This window comes from Oncorhynchus gorbuscha, linkage group LG18 (assembly GCF_021184085.1).
Source record: "Oncorhynchus gorbuscha isolate QuinsamMale2020 ecotype Even-year linkage group LG18, OgorEven_v1.0, whole genome shotgun sequence".
In the NCBI taxonomy this organism is placed as follows: Eukaryota; Metazoa; Chordata; class Actinopteri; order Salmoniformes; family Salmonidae; genus Oncorhynchus; species Oncorhynchus gorbuscha.
Genome location: NC_060190.1, coordinates 58429145 through 58447951, shown reverse-complemented (window position 1 = coordinate 58447951; position 18807 = coordinate 58429145). Strand labels below are relative to the sequence as shown.

At 44.5% G+C, this 18807-nt stretch overlaps 1 protein-coding gene across 2 annotated transcripts in view; it reads right to left on the bottom strand.

Moving 5' to 3' along the window:
- Window positions 1-773: 773 nt before the first annotated feature.
- LOC124002983 (protein kinase C delta type-like) overlaps window positions 774-18807 on the bottom strand; it is a 37778-nt gene continuing 19744 nt past the window's right edge. For both annotated transcript variants that reach the window (XM_046310861.1, XM_046310860.1), the window contains 16 exons: window positions 17353-17485; window positions 16319-16588; window positions 14188-14356; window positions 13496-13527; window positions 13221-13306; window positions 12047-12176; window positions 11606-11706; window positions 11400-11493; window positions 11106-11230; window positions 9264-9437; window positions 8854-8945; window positions 5383-5445; window positions 5129-5267; window positions 4387-4575; window positions 3831-3959; window positions 774-3663 (listed from right to left, as the gene is read on the bottom strand). In XM_046310861.1, coding sequence (XP_046166817.1) covers window positions 3505-3663; window positions 3831-3959; window positions 4387-4575; window positions 5129-5267; window positions 5383-5445; window positions 8854-8945; window positions 9264-9437; window positions 11106-11230; window positions 11400-11493; window positions 11606-11706; window positions 12047-12176; window positions 13221-13306; window positions 13496-13527; window positions 14188-14356; window positions 16319-16588; window positions 17353-17461 — 2061 coding nt within the window. In that variant the 5' untranslated portion in view covers window positions 17462-17485 and the 3' untranslated portion in view covers window positions 774-3504. The remainder of the gene's footprint in view (window positions 3664-3830; window positions 3960-4386; window positions 4576-5128; window positions 5268-5382; window positions 5446-8853; window positions 8946-9263; window positions 9438-11105; window positions 11231-11399; window positions 11494-11605; window positions 11707-12046; window positions 12177-13220; window positions 13307-13495; window positions 13528-14187; window positions 14357-16318; window positions 16589-17352; window positions 17486-18807) is intronic.

The following is an 18807-nucleotide window of genomic DNA, read 5'->3' as shown; positions in this document are numbered from 1 at the left end:
GCACGAATGGCTTGAAAATTAAAACCATTTCTAGCCTAACTTCTTTCCAATTTTACAACGTCGATTTGATCTTTCTTTACAAAGAAATGTGGTCTAACTACAGACATGATAATAACCTATGAAACAAAGGAGGATAGTGTAATTTTGAAACATAACATGGGCCTATGTAACTTTATGTTGTTGAAAAAAACGAGTTCATGATAAAGTCTCAGATTTCACTAGTGTCCGAGATGCATAGGATTGAATAACATGCAGTCCTATGCTTATAAATGCCTTACGGCTCGTCTTAATTCATGCAAACTTCATGAGCAAGTCAGCCTCAGAAGGCTTGTAATGTTGTCCGACGTCGTAATGATGCAACTTTTCAAACGTAGAAGAGTGCAGTGAGGCTATATTGTGATGCCAGAGAGAGAGAGAGAGAGAGAGAGAGCGGACTCGGAGGACACTCCCGGTGCGCACTGAATGAATGTCGTCGGCCTTGGCGGCTCCGACACAATGAAGAGATGAATAGTAATTGTAGCACCTGGCCGCTAGATGGCAGGGTAGCCAAAGTCCTATTGTAGCCAGTTAATAGGCCACCCGCCTGTGAAAGTGCATCTGAGGAGTGAAATTGTTGAAAACAAATGGGTCAAAAAGTGCCTACATGTTTGCAAAATGGGAAAACATCATGCCAGGGAATAAAAACTAAACTAACCACTAACTAAGCCTACAAGGAGAATATAAGGAAAATTAATTATCAGTAGACTATAATATTGATATTTTCTGGACAACAATTTAGAGTTAAATATCTGTTTATTTATAATCAGATGTAAAATATGAAGACAGTAAAAAAAAGTATATCCTTAGTCACCAAATATTGTAACTATTTAGAGCAATATACAGTGCCTTCAGAAAGTATTTATACCCCTTGACTTATTCCACATTGTCTTTCAGCCTGAATTGAAAATAGATTAAATATTTTTTCTCATCTATCTACACACAACACAAAATGACAAAGTGAAAATATGTTTTTTAGAAATGTTTTCAAATGGATTGAAAATTAAGTACAAAAATGTTCATAAGTATTCACACCCCAGAGTCAATACTTTGTAGAATAACCTTTGGCAGCGATTACAGCGGAGCCTTTTTCTGGGTAAGTCTCTATGAACATGCCACACCTGGACTGTACAACATTTGCCCATTATCCCTATTAAAAATTCTTCAAGCTGTTTCAAATTGGTTGTGGATCATTGCTAGACAACCATTTTCAGGTGTTGCCATAGATTCTGCCATAGATTTAAGTTAAAACTGTAACTTGGCCACTCCGGAACATTCACTGTGTTGGTAAGCAACCAATGTCTATGTGGTCTTATGTTTTAGGTTGTCCTGCTGAAAGGTGCATTTATCTTCCAGAGTCTGGTGGAAAGCTGACTGATTCAGGTTTTCCTCTAGGATTTAGCCTGTGCTTAGCGCCATTCCATTTCTAAACTCCCCAGTCCTTAACGATTAGACATATACCCATAAGATGATGCAGCCACCACTATGCTTGAAAATATGGAGAGTGTTACTCAGAAATGTTTTGTATTAGATTTGCCCCAAACAAAAACTTTGTATTCAGGACAAGAAGTTAATTGCTTTGCCATGTTTTTTTATTCTGTACAGGCTTCCATCTTTCCCTTTGTGTATTAGGTAAGTATTGTGGAGTAACTATAATGTTGTTGATCCATCCTCAGTTTTCTCCTATCACATCCATTAAACTCTGTAACTGTTTTAAAGTCGCCATTGGCCCCTGAGTGGTTTCCTTTCTGTCTGGCAACGGAGTTAGGAAAGATGCCTTTATCTTTGTAGTGACTGGGTGTATTGATACGTCTTTCAATTATTATTTTTTTTACCCATTTTTACCCTTTACAAGGTATTGGAAAACCTCCCTGGTCCTTGAGGTTGAATCTGGGTTTGAAATTCACTGCTTCACTGAAGGCCCTTACAGATGTATGTGTGGGGTACAAAGATGGTATTTTTTCTATGACTGTGTTAAAAACACTATTATTGCACACAAAGTGAGTCCATGCAACTTGGGACTTGAAAAGCACATTTTTACTCCTGAAATGATTTCAGCTTGCCATAAGAAAAAGGTTAGGTTGAATACTTATTGACTCAAGACATAAGCTTTTCATTTTGAATTAATCTGTAAAAATGGTTGTTTTTTTAACAATTCCACTTTGACATAATGGGTTATTGTTTTTGTAGGCCAGTGACCAAACATCTAAATTGAATACATTTTAAAATCAGGCTGTAATGCCAATACGTGGAAAAAGTCAAGGGGTGTGAATACTTTCCGAAGGCAATGCACATATCATTTTAATTTAACGTACAGCATATTATTATTATTATTTGCTTTTTAAAAGACCTACATTCAAGTAACACAAGACCCAATTTATCCATCCTTTTTTTCTAAAGGAATCCCCCCCAACACACACCCATAACCTTCAAGACGAATGACTGCAGAGTACCATTACATTGACTCCTTCCAGTATGATGTCCCACTCCATTTCACACTACTGTAACGCAGATCTGAATCAGAGTAGCTGTGGTTTGATCAGAGTAGCTCTGGTTTGTTGTTCTGGAGGGTGGGGAAGCTGCAGTACCATTTTAAAATCCTTAGTTTTATATCATGTGGATGGGCAGACAAAGGTGAGACTATCCATGCCTGTATACATCTGTGCATCCTCTACTGGTCCTGTAACTTTGGTGTTCTATCATTTGTGTTTTTCTTATCACCCTTTCAATTGAATTAATTGTACCTTCCACAGGGTACTGAATTTGCACCTGAAAAAGTAAACGTTCTTTTCATTATAAAACTTTTAAAATATACTCGAGATTCATGCTGTCACCCCGACATATTCATTCATGCATGCCCACACTTTTATATTGCGATCCTTGTGGGGGCCAAAAAACTTGATTGCCATCCAAAATCTTATTTTCCCTAACCCCTAAATTTAACCTTAACCCCAAACTATACCTAACCGTAACCCCTAGCCCCAACCTTAATTATAACCCTAATCCCTAAGTCTAAAATAGCATTTTTCCTTGTGAAGACCAGCAAAATGTCCTCACTTGCCTGAATTTTCCTTGTTTTACTATCCTTGTGAGGACTTCTGGTACCCACAAGGACAGTAAAAACACACACACAAAACAATGATGTGAATGATGGGACGGGAAAGAGTGACATACAGTAGGCAGAGCACACTGGTGTGAGAGAGCCACATTTGACCCCTGACATCCCAGCATGGACAATACTAAACAACTGAACTATGGGGTGTGTGTAAATGAGTGTGTTGATGTATGTTGGGGCATAAAGTACAGTACATGGATTAATTCAAGGTTTGATCCCAAGGAAAAGAAAGACACCATTATTGAAGGAACCACCACAGAGATAAATGCAACACTGGTTTCCCCCTCCTCCCTTTCCTATGCGTTTATAATGGTGCGGTTGAAACAAAGAGATGGGGGAATCTTGTTGTGGCTTCATTTGTCCATAATGTGTTCCATCTTGAGGTTGATGAAAGAGAAGCCTGCAAAGGCTGTCTGGTCCATAGAGTCGATTAGGTTCTTGTCCGTGTGGGAGAGGCGGGGCTTCTCACTCAGGAACTCCCGGTCAAAGTTGTTGCAGTCATTGGGGCCTTTCTGTGATTGGCAGAGAAGGGCTGTTAGTTCAACAAGAGACCAATGACACCATTCACAATACAACACCAAATAAACAATTAATATGGTGTAAAAAAATCTGAAAAGAGCATTTGTGTGGGCGTTTCACTAGCCACAGTTCCATTATAAGCCAGAGATCCAGATCGTACCACTTTAGGTTTGAAGGGGGGGTCCACCTCTCTCTTCTCCAGGGCAGGCCAGTTGAGGGTCTTGAAGAAGGAGTGGCCGCGGATGTTGTCCACCACACCTAGCCTGCGACTGGGGTCTCTTTCAAACAGCTAGGGATGGGGAACAGAGACACGCAACAGCATTGGGACAAGCATCCAGCTTGGATTTAAGGTGTGTGTTTTTGTGCCTGCATGTGTGTAAATGGGCAGGATTGAGAGGGATATAATAGCAAGGTAAAAAAGGGTGTGGAAACATTGCTTCCATACGTAAGGGAACATAACATTTTAATCACAGGCAACATTGTGTAATTCCAATGCCTGTCTATCTCTAAGTCTAGGTGTGGCTCTGTATGAATGTCTGTGTGCAAACGCTAGTGTTGATGAAAGTCAGGTGAAATTGCAAGACTGATTGCATTGTTTACTAGTGGACACCAATCTGCCACCCACTGTCACAGACTTACAGGCACACAACGTTGTGAAAAGGAGGTCAAGGTTGTGTGGGGAATTAGTGAGAGAAGAGAATGAGCAGCAGCTGCACCTTCTCCAATAGGTCCTTAGCCTCCTTGGTGATCCAGCGTGGGTAGTGAGGCACGTCCATCCTGATGGACTCAAACAGCTCATCCTCGTCATCACCCTGGAACGGCGACTGGCCAATCAGCATCTCATACACCAGTACCCCAAACGACCACCAGTCCACGGAGAAGGTGTACTTCTGTCCCAGCAGGATCTGAGGATAGACAGATATAGTTAGATAAGTTTGTTATATCTGGAGTACTTCTCCTGTCCTATTCGGTGTCCTGTGTGAATTTAAGTGTGCTCTCTCTAATTCGCTCTCTCTCTTTCTTTCTCTCTCTCTCTCGGAGGACCTGAGCCCCAGGACCATGCCTCAGGACTACCTGACATGATGACTCCTTGCTGTCCCCAGTCCACCTGGCCGTGCTGCTGCTCCAGTTTCAACTGTTCTGCCTTATTATTATTGGGCCATGCTGGTAATTTATGAACATTTGAACATCTTGGCCATGTTCTGAGGCGGCAGGGGAGCCTAGTGGTTAGAGAGTTGGACTAGTAACCGAAAGGTTGCAAGTTGAAATCCAGAGCTGACAAGGTACAAATCTGTCATTCTGCACCTGAACAGGCAGTTAACCCACTATTCCTAGGCCGTCAATGAAAATAAGAATTTGTTCTTAACTGACTTGCCTAGTTAAATAAAAGGTTAAAAAAACAACAACATAAAAACAGAATCCTACAATACCATATCATGCACAGACACAGTCACACACCTCTGGTGCGATGTAGTCTGGCGTCCCACAGAAAGTAGTGGCCCGATTCTCTCCAAACACGTTCTCCTTGCACATCCCAAAGTCAGCAATCTTAATGTGGCCGTCTCTGTCCAGCATCACATTGTCCAGCTTCAGGTCCCTGTAGCAGGGAAGGGTTGGGAGGGGAGGGTCCATCTACTAAGCGCTAGTACAGGGATTAATAAGGGAAATCAAGTGCAAGGCCAGACGAGACCATTAAAGTTCATTGACCTCACCTGTAAATGATTCCTTTTGAGTGGAGAAACTGCAGTCCAATTATGATCTCGGCTGAGTAGAACCTGGGGGAGAAGAGTGGTAGAGGGCAAATAACTTCTGGGTGCATCATCCCCATGAAATGCCTACAGTCTGCCCTTAACCACTACTTCCGGGTTGGAGCGAGCGGTCGCATCGGCACTTCGCTCCGCAGGTAGTATAACTTTTTCATTACATTTCATTATAGTACAACGGTTTGATTTGTCTAATCTTAGCAATTTCTTCTTAGCTAGCTACATAGCCGTCTTTGTATCAAAGATAATTGCGTAATTATCGTATTTCGTCGTCCTAACGTAGTCTTCACTGCTCTGCCCAGCAGCTAGCCAGCTAGCAAACATCCACCGATTAGCAGCACTGTAGAAACTATTACACTCAACTGAACGACTTGATTAGTGTAGTGTTAGCTAGCTACATAGCTGTCTTTGCTGTCTTCGTATCCAAGATAATTGTGTAGTTTAGAGTGTGTAGTCTTAGAGTGATTATCTTAATTGACCGAGGTTAGCTAGCCAGCTAATTGTCGTCCTTAACGTAGGAGACTCTGCTAGCTAGCCAACGTCTTCCGAATAGAACTCAACAACCCGGTCGCATTCACAGGTAGTATCACATTTTCATTTCATTTCATTACAGTACAACGGTTTGATTTGTTTGATCGTAGCTAGCTACATAGCTAGCTACATAGCCGTCTTTGTATCAAAGATAATTGTGTAGTCTAGAGCGATTTTCTAGGTTAGCTAGCCAGCTATTGTCGTTCTTTTAACGCAACGTAACGTAATCAACACTGCTAGCTAGCCAGCTAGCCCCCGAATAGCAGCACTGTAGAAACTATTACACTCAACGGAACGACTTGATTAGTGTAGTGTCAACAACGCAGCCACTGCCAGCTAGCCTACAAGGTCAACAACGCAGCCACTGCCAGCTAGCCTACTTCAGCAGTACTGTATCATTTTAATCATTTTAGTCAATAAGATTCTTGCTACGTAAGCTTAACTTTCTGAACATTCGAGACGTGTAGTCCACTTGTCATTCCAATCTCCTTTGCATTAGCGTAGCCTCTTCTGTAGCCTGTCAACTATGTGTCTGTCTATCCCTGTTCTCTCCTCTCTGCACAGACCATACAAACGCTCCACACCGCGTGGCCGCGGCCACCCTAATCTGGTGGTCCCAGCGCGCAAGACCCACGTGGAGTTACAGGTCTCCGGTAGCCTCTGGAACTGCCGATCTGCGGCCAACAAGGCAGAGTTCATCTCAGCCTATGCCTCCCTCCAGTCCCTCGACTTCTTGGCACTGACGGAAACATGGATCACCACAGACAACACTGCTACTCCTACTGCTCTCTCTTCGTCCGCCCACGTGTTCTCGCACACCCCGAGAGCTTCTGGTCAGCGGGGTGGTGGCACCGGGATCCTCATCTCTCCCAAGTGGTCATTCTCTCTTTCTCCCCTTACCCATCTGTCTATCGCCTCCTTTGAATTCCATGCTGTCACAGTTACCAGCCCTTTCAAGCTTAACATCCTTATCATTTATCGCCCTCCAGGTTGCCTCGGAGAGTTCATCAATGAGCTTGATGCCTTGATAAGCTCCTTTCCTGAGGACGGCTCACCTCTCACAGTTCTGGGCGACTTTAACCTCCCCACGTCTACCTTTGACTCATTCCTCTCTGCCTCCTTCTTTCCACTCCTCTCCTCTTTTGACCTCACCCTCTCACCTTCCCCCCTACTCACAAGGCAGGCAATACGCTCGACCTCATCTTTACTAGATGCTGTTCTTCCACTAACCTCATTGCAACTCCCCTCCAAGTCTCCGACCACTACCTTGTATCCTTTTCCCTCTCGCTCTCATCCAACACCTCCCACACTGCCCCTACTCGGATGGTATCGCGCCGTCCCAACCTTCGCTCTCTCTCCCCCGCTACTCTCTCCTCTTCCATCCTATCATCTCTTCCCTCTGCTCAAACCTTCTCCAACCTATCTCCTGATTCTGCCTCCTCAACCCTCCTCTCCTCCCTTTCTGCATCCTTTGACTCTCTATGTCCCCTATCCTCCAGGCCGGCTCGGTCCTCCCCTCCCGCTCCGTGGCTCGACGACTCATTGCGAGCTCACAGAACAGGGCTCCGGGCAGCCGAGCGGAAATGGAGGAAAACTCGCCTCCCTGCGGACCTGGCATCCTTTCACTCCCTCCTCTCTACATTTTCCTCCTCCGTCTCTGCTGCTAAAGCCACTTTCTACCACTCTAAATTCCAAGCATCTGCCTCTAACCCTAGGAAGCTCTTTGGCACCTTCTCCTCCCTCCTGAATCCTCCTCCCCCTCCCCCCCTCCTCCCTCTCTGCAGATGACTTCGTCAACCGTTTTGAAAAGAAGGTCGACGACATCCGATCCACGTTTGCTAAGTCAAACGACACCGCTGGTTCTGCTCACACTGCCCTACCCTGTGCTCTGACCTCTTTCTCCCCTCTCTCTCTAGATGAAATCTCGCGTCTTGTGACGGCCGGCCGCCCAACAACCTGCCCTATCCCCTCCTCTCTTCTCCAGACCATTTCCGGAGACCTTCTCCCTTACCTCACCTCGCTCATCAACTCATCCCTGACCGCTGGCTACGTCCCTTCCGTCTTCAAGAGAGCGAGAGTTGCACCCCTTCTGAAAAAACCTACACTCGATCCCTCCGATGTCAACAACTACAGACCAGTATCCCTTCTTTCTTTTCTCTCCAAAACTCTTGAACGTGCCGTCCTTGGCCAGCTCTCCCGCTATCTCTCTCAGAATGACCTTCTTGATCCAAATCAGTCAGGTTTCAAGACTAGTCATTCAACTGAGACTGCTCTTCTCTGTATCACGGAGGCGCTCCGCACTGCTAAAGCTAACTCTCTCTCCTCCGCTCTCTCCACTGGCTTCCAGTTGAAGCTCGCATCCGCTACAAGACCATGGTGCTTGCCTACGGAGCTGTGAGGGGAACAGCACCTCAGTACCTCCAGGCTCTGATCAGGCCCTACACCCAAACAAGGGCACTGCGTTCATCCACCTCTGGCCTGCTCGCCTCCCTACCACTGAGGAAGTACAGTTCCCGCTCAAAACTGTTCGCTGCTCTGGCCCCCCAATGGTGGAACAAACTCCCTCACGACGCCAGGACAGCGGAGTCAATCACCACCTTCCGGAGACACCTGAAACCCCACCTCTTTAAGGAATACCTAGGATAGGATAAGTAATCCTTCTCACCCCCCCCCTTTAAGATTTAGATGCACTATTGTAAAGTGACTGTTCCACTGATGTCATAAGGTGAATGCACCAATTTGTAAGTCACTCTGGATAAGAGCGTCTGCTAAATGACTTAAATGTAATGTAAATGTTAACCGGCTATGAAACTGTCGTGGGTGAGTTCTAAGTAAATAGCTACTGCGCGTCTGGTGGATAGTGAGTTAACACTGTAGTCTGTCACTTACGTGGCTCTGTAGAGGTCAAAGCGACCCTTATCCTGTATGTGGTACATCAGGTCTCCTCCATTCAGGTACTCCATCACGAAAAACAGGTGTTCCTGGTAACACACACACACACACACACACACACACACACACACACACACACACACACACACACACACACACACACACACACACACACACACACACACACACACACACACACACACACACACACACACACACACACACACACACACACACACACACACACACACCTATCAGTTAAACTACAGTCTAAACACCCAAGTCGAGTGACACACATCAGTCTGATGAACAATTGTTCCTGGAGTGCTGTGTGTGTGTCGAGGTAGTGATGGATGACGGTAAATCCTAATGAAAGATAAAGCTTTGGAGAGGGGTAGGGGTCTCACCCTGGTCTGGAAGGTGGAGTAGAGGTGTGTGAGGAAGGGGTTGTCCCAGGCCAGGGCCAGGACTCTCTTCTCCACCATGGTACACTCCACATCATCATCCATCAGAACCACATCTTTCTTCAGGGCCTTCACAGCAAAGTACTGTCCTCGCCCCCTCAGCTCAGCCAGCAGGACCTGGAGCGCCACACAGGAGAGGTGATACAACACAGCCAATACTCATGTTGAACATACTAAACTATCAGACCAGAGCAGGCCATTTTGTTAGGTTACAGCCTTATTCTAAAATTGATTCATTTGTCCCCCCCCCGCCCCTCCATCAATCTACACACATCCCACAATGAATTGAGATGTATTGGCTATTTAATTAAACATTAAAAATGAAATAACACATTTATATAAGTATTCAGACCCTTTACTCAGTACTTTGTTGAAGCACCTTCAGCAGCGATTACAGCCTCGAGTCTTCTTGGGTATGACACTACAAACTTGACATGGGAGTTTCTCCCATTCTTCTCTGCAGATACTTTCAAGCTCTGTCAGGATGGATGGGGAGTGTTGAGGCACAGCTATTTTCATGTTTCTCCAGAGACGTTCGATGGGGTTCAAGTCCAGGCTGTGGCTGGGCCACTCAAGAACATTCAGAGACTTGTTCCAAAGTCACTCCTGCATTAGTCTTGGCTGTGTGCTTAGGGTCGCTGTCCTGTTGGAAGGTGAACCTTCGCCCCCAGTCTGAGGTTCTGTGCGTTCTGGAGCAGATTTTCATCAAAGATCTCTCTGTACTTTGCCCCGTTCATCTTTCCCTCGATCCTGACTAGTCTCCCAGTAACTGCAGCTGAAAATAATTCCCACAAAATGATGCTGCCACACTATGCTTCACCGTAGGGATGGTGCCAGGTTTCCTCCAGGCGTGATGCTTGGCATTCAAGGCAAATAGTTTCATCAGACCAGAGAATCTTGTTTCTCATTGTCAGAGTCTTTAGGTGCCTTTTGGCAAAATCCAAGCGGGCTGTCATGTGCTTTTTACTGAAGAGTGGCTTCCGTCTGGCCACTCTACCATAAAGGCCTGATAGGTGGAGTGCTGCAGAGATCGTTGTCCTTCTGGAAGGTTCTCCCATCTCTACAGAGGAACTCTGAAGCTTTTTCAGAGTGAGCATCGTTTTATTTGGTCTTCTCCCTGACCAAGGCCCTTCTCCCCAGATTGCTCAGTTTGGCCGGGAGGCCAGCTCTAAGAAGAGTCTTGGTGGTTCCAAACTTCTTCCATTTAAGAATGATGGAGGCCACTGTGTTCTTGCGGACCTTCAAATGCTGCAGAAACGTTTTGGTACCCTTCCCCAGATCTGTGCCTCGACACAATCCTGTCTCAAAGCTCTACAGACAATTCCTTCAACCTCATGGCTTGGTTTTTGGTGGACTCCAATCAAGTTGTAGAAACATCAAGGATGATCAATGAAAACAGGATGCACCTGAGCTCAATTTCGAGGCTCATAGCAAAGCATCTGAATACTTATGTAAATAAGGTTATGGGGTATTTTGTATAGATTGATGAGAAAATGTTCTTATGGAAACCATTTTAGAATAAGGTTGTAATGTAACAAAATGTGGAAAATGTCAAAGGGTCTGAATAGTTTCCGGATGCACTGTAGCTACTCCAACAACAGATAATAACACGGGTCACATACTAACTAAACCACTACAGTAAGTTAGCTCTCAGCAGTTGAAGAGTGCCCTGGAACCTTTTAGACAAAGCAGTGCTAGCAAGTGATGTGTTTGAAGGCCATTGAGTCTGTGTGCATGGGTGTCAGTGGCATGAGCATGAGGAATGTAGCAGTGGTTGTACTGTACCTTGCCAAAGCTGCCCTTGCCCAGCACCTTGTGGAACACAAAGCTGTCAATGGTGAGGCGGGTCTTGGGGGTGATGCTGGCTGGGGCAGGGCCCTTACCTCCCTCCCACAGCTTCTCATAGCCTTCTGTTGAACACACACGCACAAAGAGACGGGCATAATGTCAATAGATGCATACACACGTAAGTACCCACAAAAAACGAAAGAGAACTAAAGACCTACATTGTTAAGGACCAAAATATTGTTTACTGCAGAATAACATGTGCTCTCAACTGCAGCAGTGACAGCTGCTTACCACTAGGGTCCGCTCCTGGGCTTTTGTTGAAGTCCTGGTAGATTCCAATGTCCGTTGACTCAGAGTTGTTGGATTCAGACCGTCTTGTGGATTTCTGAAGAGGTATAATGCTATTACAATAGGGTTATGAATGTGCATTCATGGCTCCATAAAATAAATTAGTATGTTTGAATGTGGGCATGACCAGGTGTCTCTGTCTTTCTCACTTGGCTAACTTGGTTGAGGGCCTCAGCCAGGAGTTTCTGGTTGATTCCACAGAGATTTCCCACTTTCTTCTCACATTTGTGATGGGAGTTCATGCCACAGTCTAACAGGAGAGAAGAGAGAAGAGTAAGACAGTAGCTGGGAGAAAATGAAGGGAAAGATTTAAGAGGCAGAGTTAAAATATTGGGTGGATTGAAGATTGTTCTCTATCAAACACCATTGCAAATACATTTGTTTTCCCGTTTGTACTTTAACTCTTTGCTCATTGTAACAACACTGTATATAGACATATGACATTTGAAATGTCTTTATTCTTTTGGAACTTTTGTCAGTGTAATGTAACTGTAAATGTTTTATCCATTTGACAATGTGTGTTTCCAGAAAGCACCTTATATTGAAATGAGAGAGAGACACAGAGACAGAGATGGAGGCCTCACACCTACCTTCACACTTGAGGCCCTGCTTGACCATTCCCCAGAGCATACTGCCACAGTGGTCACAGAAGGTAGGGCTCATGTAGTTGTGGATCTTAAAGCGATGTGGCATGTCGATCTTAAAACGCTCCTTCTGGAACTGTGGATACACAGAGCTCCCATCATCAATGAGCTAGTCCATAGTACCCATGGGCACTGACCCCCCCCCCAAAAAAAGAAAAAAAAGAATGGGTGTCTGTGGGGCCTCACAGCCCTTCTGAACCTCCTCATGGTGCCCCACAGGGAACAAGAGAGAGGGGACAGGGGCACACACCTACACCGATAACTAGTGGACCGACTCCACCCTCTCAGCACTGACTTGCCAACCACTCCACCTGTACTGTTCCCATACAGGCTGCAGACAGGGAACAGGTTCACCTCTAACCCCTGAAGAGAAGGCCTCTCTAACCTAACTGCCACAGGTGCTATAGAGCTGATCCCACTACTGGTAATACTCCAAGTCTTTCTAGTACTCCATGACTAAAACACTAGTCAAAAGTGCTCCACTACTGGTAATACTCCAAGTCTTTCTAGTACTCCATGACTACAACACTAGTCAAAAGTGCTCCACTACTGGTAATAACTGTCCCATGCTGAATCCAATGGCACCATACTGGCTACTATGGTCCCGTGCTAGCTAAATTACAGCTGAATAACATGAGAAAAAAGAAGGCACCCGCACACTGCTCTTGATAGTATCACTGCTATTTAATAAGCTTTAAGTATCGGCCTCAGAGCCTTCGTCAGAGTTCAGATGTGCGAGCGCCATTTGAATTTTGAGCTAAATTACAGCTGGAATGAAGCACCACTGTTCAGTTTTAAACACAAGCAAATTGATTTGCCAGACACAGTTCTCCTGGTCTCTGATAGCTGTTGATTTGACCTCCCTGAAAGTGTCTCGTCTTGCCTATTGTGGGGTGTAGAATAACGTGGCACAGTTCGCACAGCTGCATGACTCCGATGCGATCAGAGAAAACAATATGGAAAAATTAGGACCCTAGTCAAAATATAAAATCAAGGGAATCACTCCATAGAAAACTGACCTTCAAACACCATCTACAGCAGGTTACATGGTGCCAATTGGCCACACAGTATTATATTCAGGTTTTTTATGTGTTTTGGGAGGTGAGGTCATGTTGCTCACCATAGTCTCTCTGCTGTTGGCTGCTGTTCCTGTGCACCTCCCAATGATTTTGTCAATACATTTCTTGTGGATGGCGGCGTTGCATTCTGAGACAGAGATTAAGCCACATTAGGAAAAGCTGCTAGTTAAGATATTCACTTATTGATATGATAAATTTGTGACTATTTTTGGGAGTAAATTATTGCAGAGTGAACGCTTTGGATTTTTCACTCCAAGCACCAAAACAACTTCCATATAGTGAAAGATTTTAACGGCAAGAGGTCAGAGACACTCACGTCTGCACTTGTAGCCTTGCTTGTTGAATCCCCTGTTTGGAAAGAAAAACTGGGTGAAGATTCATACAATAAATGACTCATCTTTGTGCACTTTTCCCAAAAGGCATACAGACAGATAGTTTATATTGAGATATTCTTACTATTGACAGTGACAATAAACAATGGTAGTTTAACAGAATGAGAGGAGAGACATTCATTCATCTTTTGCACAAACTACACCATCCACACACACTAGGGACATTGGTCATTCCTCAACCTGTCACCATAAGGCACCAATAACAACTTTCTTCTCTGGCAGGAAGGGGGCAGCCCTGCACTGGTAATTGTGCTGACATTGTTGGAACATTGCAGCAACACCCTGTGGGTTTTCCCCAGACAGCGTCTCAGACAGCGACTCACACAGCTCACAGAACAGGCGCTGCCAGCCAGTCTTACTGTTATTGTTGGACAGACTGCTCCAGTTATGGGTCAATTAGAGCTGTTAATTGGTCTACTTAGAGACCCCATGGGGGGCTGGTTTTGGGGTAATCAGTCGACTGTCTCTGTACTGTGGTTAACTGCTAAACCAAAGCATAATACCGTTGTGTAGCAAACCGACACACTTGTAAAACAGGTTGAAAGCTCAACGGTCTTTGTCATGGTCAGTATGATGGTCACGGTGGTGTTTGGATGGGGTGGTCTGAGTCTCTCACCAGACAAACTCCCGGCAGACAGAGCAGAAGGTGGGCTGTCCGAAGAAAGTGGCTGTGAACTCATGGTTCTTGATGAAATGGACCTTGGCCTGTTTCATGGCTCCTCTCCTTCGGGTCAGTGTCATCGCCCCATCCTCCTCTTCACGCCCCTTCACGTTCGACTTAAACACTGCTCGGGACACATAACACTATTACAATTAATTATTTGATGTACTCAATCATGTACCATTGTGTCTGCTGTGGGTGATATTATTAGATAGTGTGTTACATTGTGAGCTAAAAATGGTACCTTGGTGAAAATTAAGAGTTTGTAACAATAGAAAATGACTCAAGTGAAACTGAGTCACCCAGTAAAATACTTGAGTAAAAGTCTAAAAGTATTTGGTTTTAAATATACTTAAGTAAATGTAATTGTTAAAATACACTTAAGTATCAAAAGTAAGAATCATTTTACATTTCTTATATTAAGCAAACCACACAATTTGTGTTTTTTAAATGTACAGATAGTCAGGGGCACACTCAAACATAATTTACAAACAAAGCATGTGTATTTAGTTAGTGCCAGATCAGAGGAAATATGACCAGAGATGTTCTCTTGATAAGTGTGTGAATTGGACCATTTTCCTGTCCTGCTAAACATTCAAAATGTAACGAGTACATTTGGGTGTCAGAGAAAATGTATGGAGTAAAAAGTAAATTATTACAGGAATGCAGTGAAGTAAAATACAAATACACAAAAAAACTACTTAAGTAATACTTAAGTACTTTACACTACTGCAAAAAACACAGCAGAGTGAGAGAGAGCGCAATGACTTTAGGTGCACATATGTGACATAAAATATTACATTTTCAGGGGACACGTTTGGCTCGTGAGAGCTACTTTCAGAACTACTGGCTAAAAATGATGCAAAAGTACTGGAGAATCCCTTTAAACATCAAATCATCAAATTGAGGAAGATTAAGGAAAAGTCATCTAAAGAATGAGGTCAGGTCACAATTTTTGGACTTTCAGAGTAAACAGTGAGAATGGCTTTCTGCAAAATGTGGCTGTAGCTGATGCAAACCAGAGACAGAAGAGAAAAGCGAGAAACTCTGCTACCAAATCTTTTGCTGATCGGGGAGGGCCACTCTGATCTACTTGTCCCCGGCCCACAGAGGGGGGGTCCCAGAGCGATACATCCCACTAACTCATTTTTCAGGGTGGGGCGAGGACACTAAGTACAGCAGATTCAGCTGTTCCCTCTTTCAATTGAGCATGCTAGATATTATGGAGAAACCGTCAGATCACGCCGGAAAGATTAGATGGAGTTTAAGGGAGGTGATACATGAAAGGTGTTTGTTTTGAATAATCTTGTTGTATGTATTGTTATTATGTATTGTATGTTCATGGGAGCCCCCTTGCAAATGAGACCCTGGTTTCACTCAAGAGAGGGAAAGTCCACTTACACAGACAGGAACCATGACAATTCTTGTCATTAGTGAATGGCCTGAGTAAACAATCTTATTTATTCACCATATTTGACACAAGCCAAGGGGACTCGGTCAAAGGTCATGGAAAGAAAACAAAGAGAGGCGTGAGAGAGGTAAACAAAGAAAATAAAACTGAAATGAGGACTGTGAGAAGACACAAAAGAGGGTAAGGGAAGAGGACACCGCTGGGAAGATAGAGTAAAAAACAGGAGACTAATGAGAAAATTGGAGACTTACACATTACCTCCTTGCCATCTCATTCCTTTGACTGGTGTGTATGTTTAGAGAGGAGATGCTCCCACCTGCCAACACTGGACACATGCTTTTCAGGAAAGCTGCAGAGAGAGGGGGGTATGATGGATGCTGCTCCAGCCTACCCCCTCTCCTACCCTGGGCCGACCCAGAGCAGGTAAAGCCTGACTGGGACACTAACATACAGATTCCCCCTGGGTCTGGGTCCTATGCCAGCTCCTAGATACACACAATCTTCCTTCCAGGGCCTGTATGGCTGCTAGGCTGAGCGCCATGTAACAAGCTGGCCTGGCAGCCTGGAGGCCACTGTTTACTCTCTGTAGCCAGTGTGTTTGAGTGCTGGAGAGTACAGAGAGCGACAGAGTTACAATAAATGCTAGATTGAGAGCCTGTTTGTTTGGCTTACTACCTGCTGTGTCTGTGTCCTCCACAAAGAACTGGACGACCATCTGAACCTTCCCAGAAGGCTGCAAGTCTACCCAGAATTCAGCACAGCCGTTGCCCTTCTTACAGCGCTCAGCCAGTACGGACACGCCCACCGTGGCCTCGGCCAATGGCTCCTCTGCGGTCTTCATCAGAACCACTTGGAGGACACGGCCCTCGTAGATGTGGGCATCGAAAGTGGACTTCCAGGCAGGGTACATAGTGGGTTTCCTCTGGACTAGGGTCTTCCCCCGCTCTGGAGAGAAAGAGAAAGAGGTTACACCACCACCACCACAGCTTACACATGTGCATGACAAAGTGTGTTTGTATATGTGTGAAAGGGAGGGAGAGAGAAAAGAGTGTGTGTGTGTGTGTGTGTGTGTGTGTGTGTGTGTGTGTGTGTGTGTGTGTGTGTGTGTGTGTGTGTGTGTGTGTGGTGTGTGTGTTTTTGGGGTATCTGTACTAAACTATTTACATTTTTGACAACTTTTACTTCACTACATTCCTAAATAAAATAATGTAATGTACTTTTACTTCCTTACATTTTCCCTGACACCCAAAGGTATTTTTATGCTTAGCAGGACAGGAAAATTGTCCAATTCACACACTTATCAAGAGAACATCACTGGTCATCCCTACTGCCTCTGATCTGGCGGACTCACTAAACACACATGCTTTGTTTGTAAATGATGTCTGAGTGTTGGAGTGTGCCCCTGGCTATCCGTAAATGTAGAAAAACAAGAAAATGGTATCTTTTCGTTTGCTTAATAAGGAATTTGAAATCATTTATACTTTAATTTCTAATACTTAAGTATCTTTTAGCAATAACATTTACTTTTGATACTTGAGTATATTTAAAACCAAATACTTTTAGACTTTTACTCAAGTAGTACTTTAGTTGGTGGCTTTCACATTTACTTGAGTAATTTTCTATTAAGGTATCTTTACTTTTACTCAAGTATGACAATTGGGTACTTTTTCCCCACCACTGAGTAGTACCCAATGGGTAATGCTACTGACCAGTGCTGAGGGACTCCTTCATCTTAATTGCACAGAAGGGAGCGTCAGTCAGGGGTGGCAAGACGCCCACATCAAACGCATTAAAGGCGATGCGTAAGAAGGGAGACATGGTGACCACTCATCCAGCAGCCTCCTGTAAAACATAGACACAGTCAGGATTATAATTATGAAATACAGACATAAATTCACACAGCACACTCTTACACAACACATATCCTGAAAACAAGAAGTAGACACAGCTGTGGGCAGCGATTGCCAAAGAGACAGGAAATACAGAGGAAGTGGAAGCTACCCACTGTCACGCGCCGCGCTAATGCTGAAATAAAGCCCTTCATTAAAACATCACAGAGGGAAGAGAGACTGTTGTGAAAGACTCCGAAGAAAATCCCTCTCCTGTTCCGCAAACTGTGTGAGAGTGAGAGCAATACAAGCCAGCGAGAGAAAAATGAGAAAATCAGACAGAAATCAATGGGATCAGATTCACATGACATATTAATTCCCTGAGAGGGAGTGTTCTAAATCTGGTGCGCTGGCATTTCCTTCCCCTCCACTAATAGTGTCCATCCACCCTGCTCCTTCACATGCGTTTGATTTTCTGGCTGATATAGACAGACACGGATCAGGCCATTGAGATGCAGTCCTAGGGGTCCTGTGTAGCTCAGTTGGTAGAGCATGGCGCTTGTAACGCCAGGGTAGTGGGTTCGATCCCCGGGACCACCCATACGTAGAATGTATGCACACGTGACTGTAAGTCGCTTTGGATAGAAGCGTCTGCTAAATGGCATATATTATTATTATTATATTATTATATATATTATTCCCTGGGTAATGAGGCCAACCAGATCCCTACTCCTGCAAGAGCCTTCCATATCTGAGCCAAAAAGGTTGAGGTGGGTTTTGCTGATAGAGTGATATAGAACCCCTACTGGAAGAGAGACCAGGAGCATCATAGAGGAGAGGAAACAACACCGTGATGAGGTCTGTGAGCTCTCAGAACTGAGTGTTAGCACAGCTGACTGGATATGCAGCAGAGGACCATGGCACGCTTTTTGTGACCTTGACGTTGTTACGAACCACAAAAGGCCTGACAATGTTGCTCATATGCCCCCAAAGCTACACTAACTACTAATTGTGCCCTGCGATAAAATCAGGGAGGGGACTGTGGATCTGTTTCCGACCATTAGTAGGTTAGTCACATGCGATATCTCAGACAGCACTGGCCCAATTTTAGAATTACAATAGTCTGGGGGTGCTTATATATTTGTCCTGTTACACACAAGTGTTTTTTGTTTTGCATATCCCAACTCGCCCTGAGACAACCGCAGGGAGTGGGGTCATGGTCAGGGGTCACCATTGTACAGCGACAGCCGTCCTCTTCAGTTGCTTTTTAAAGAATTTCATGTAGTTTCTGGGATTATGACACCTCTTGTTCTTCCACTAGATTTTGTGGAATCC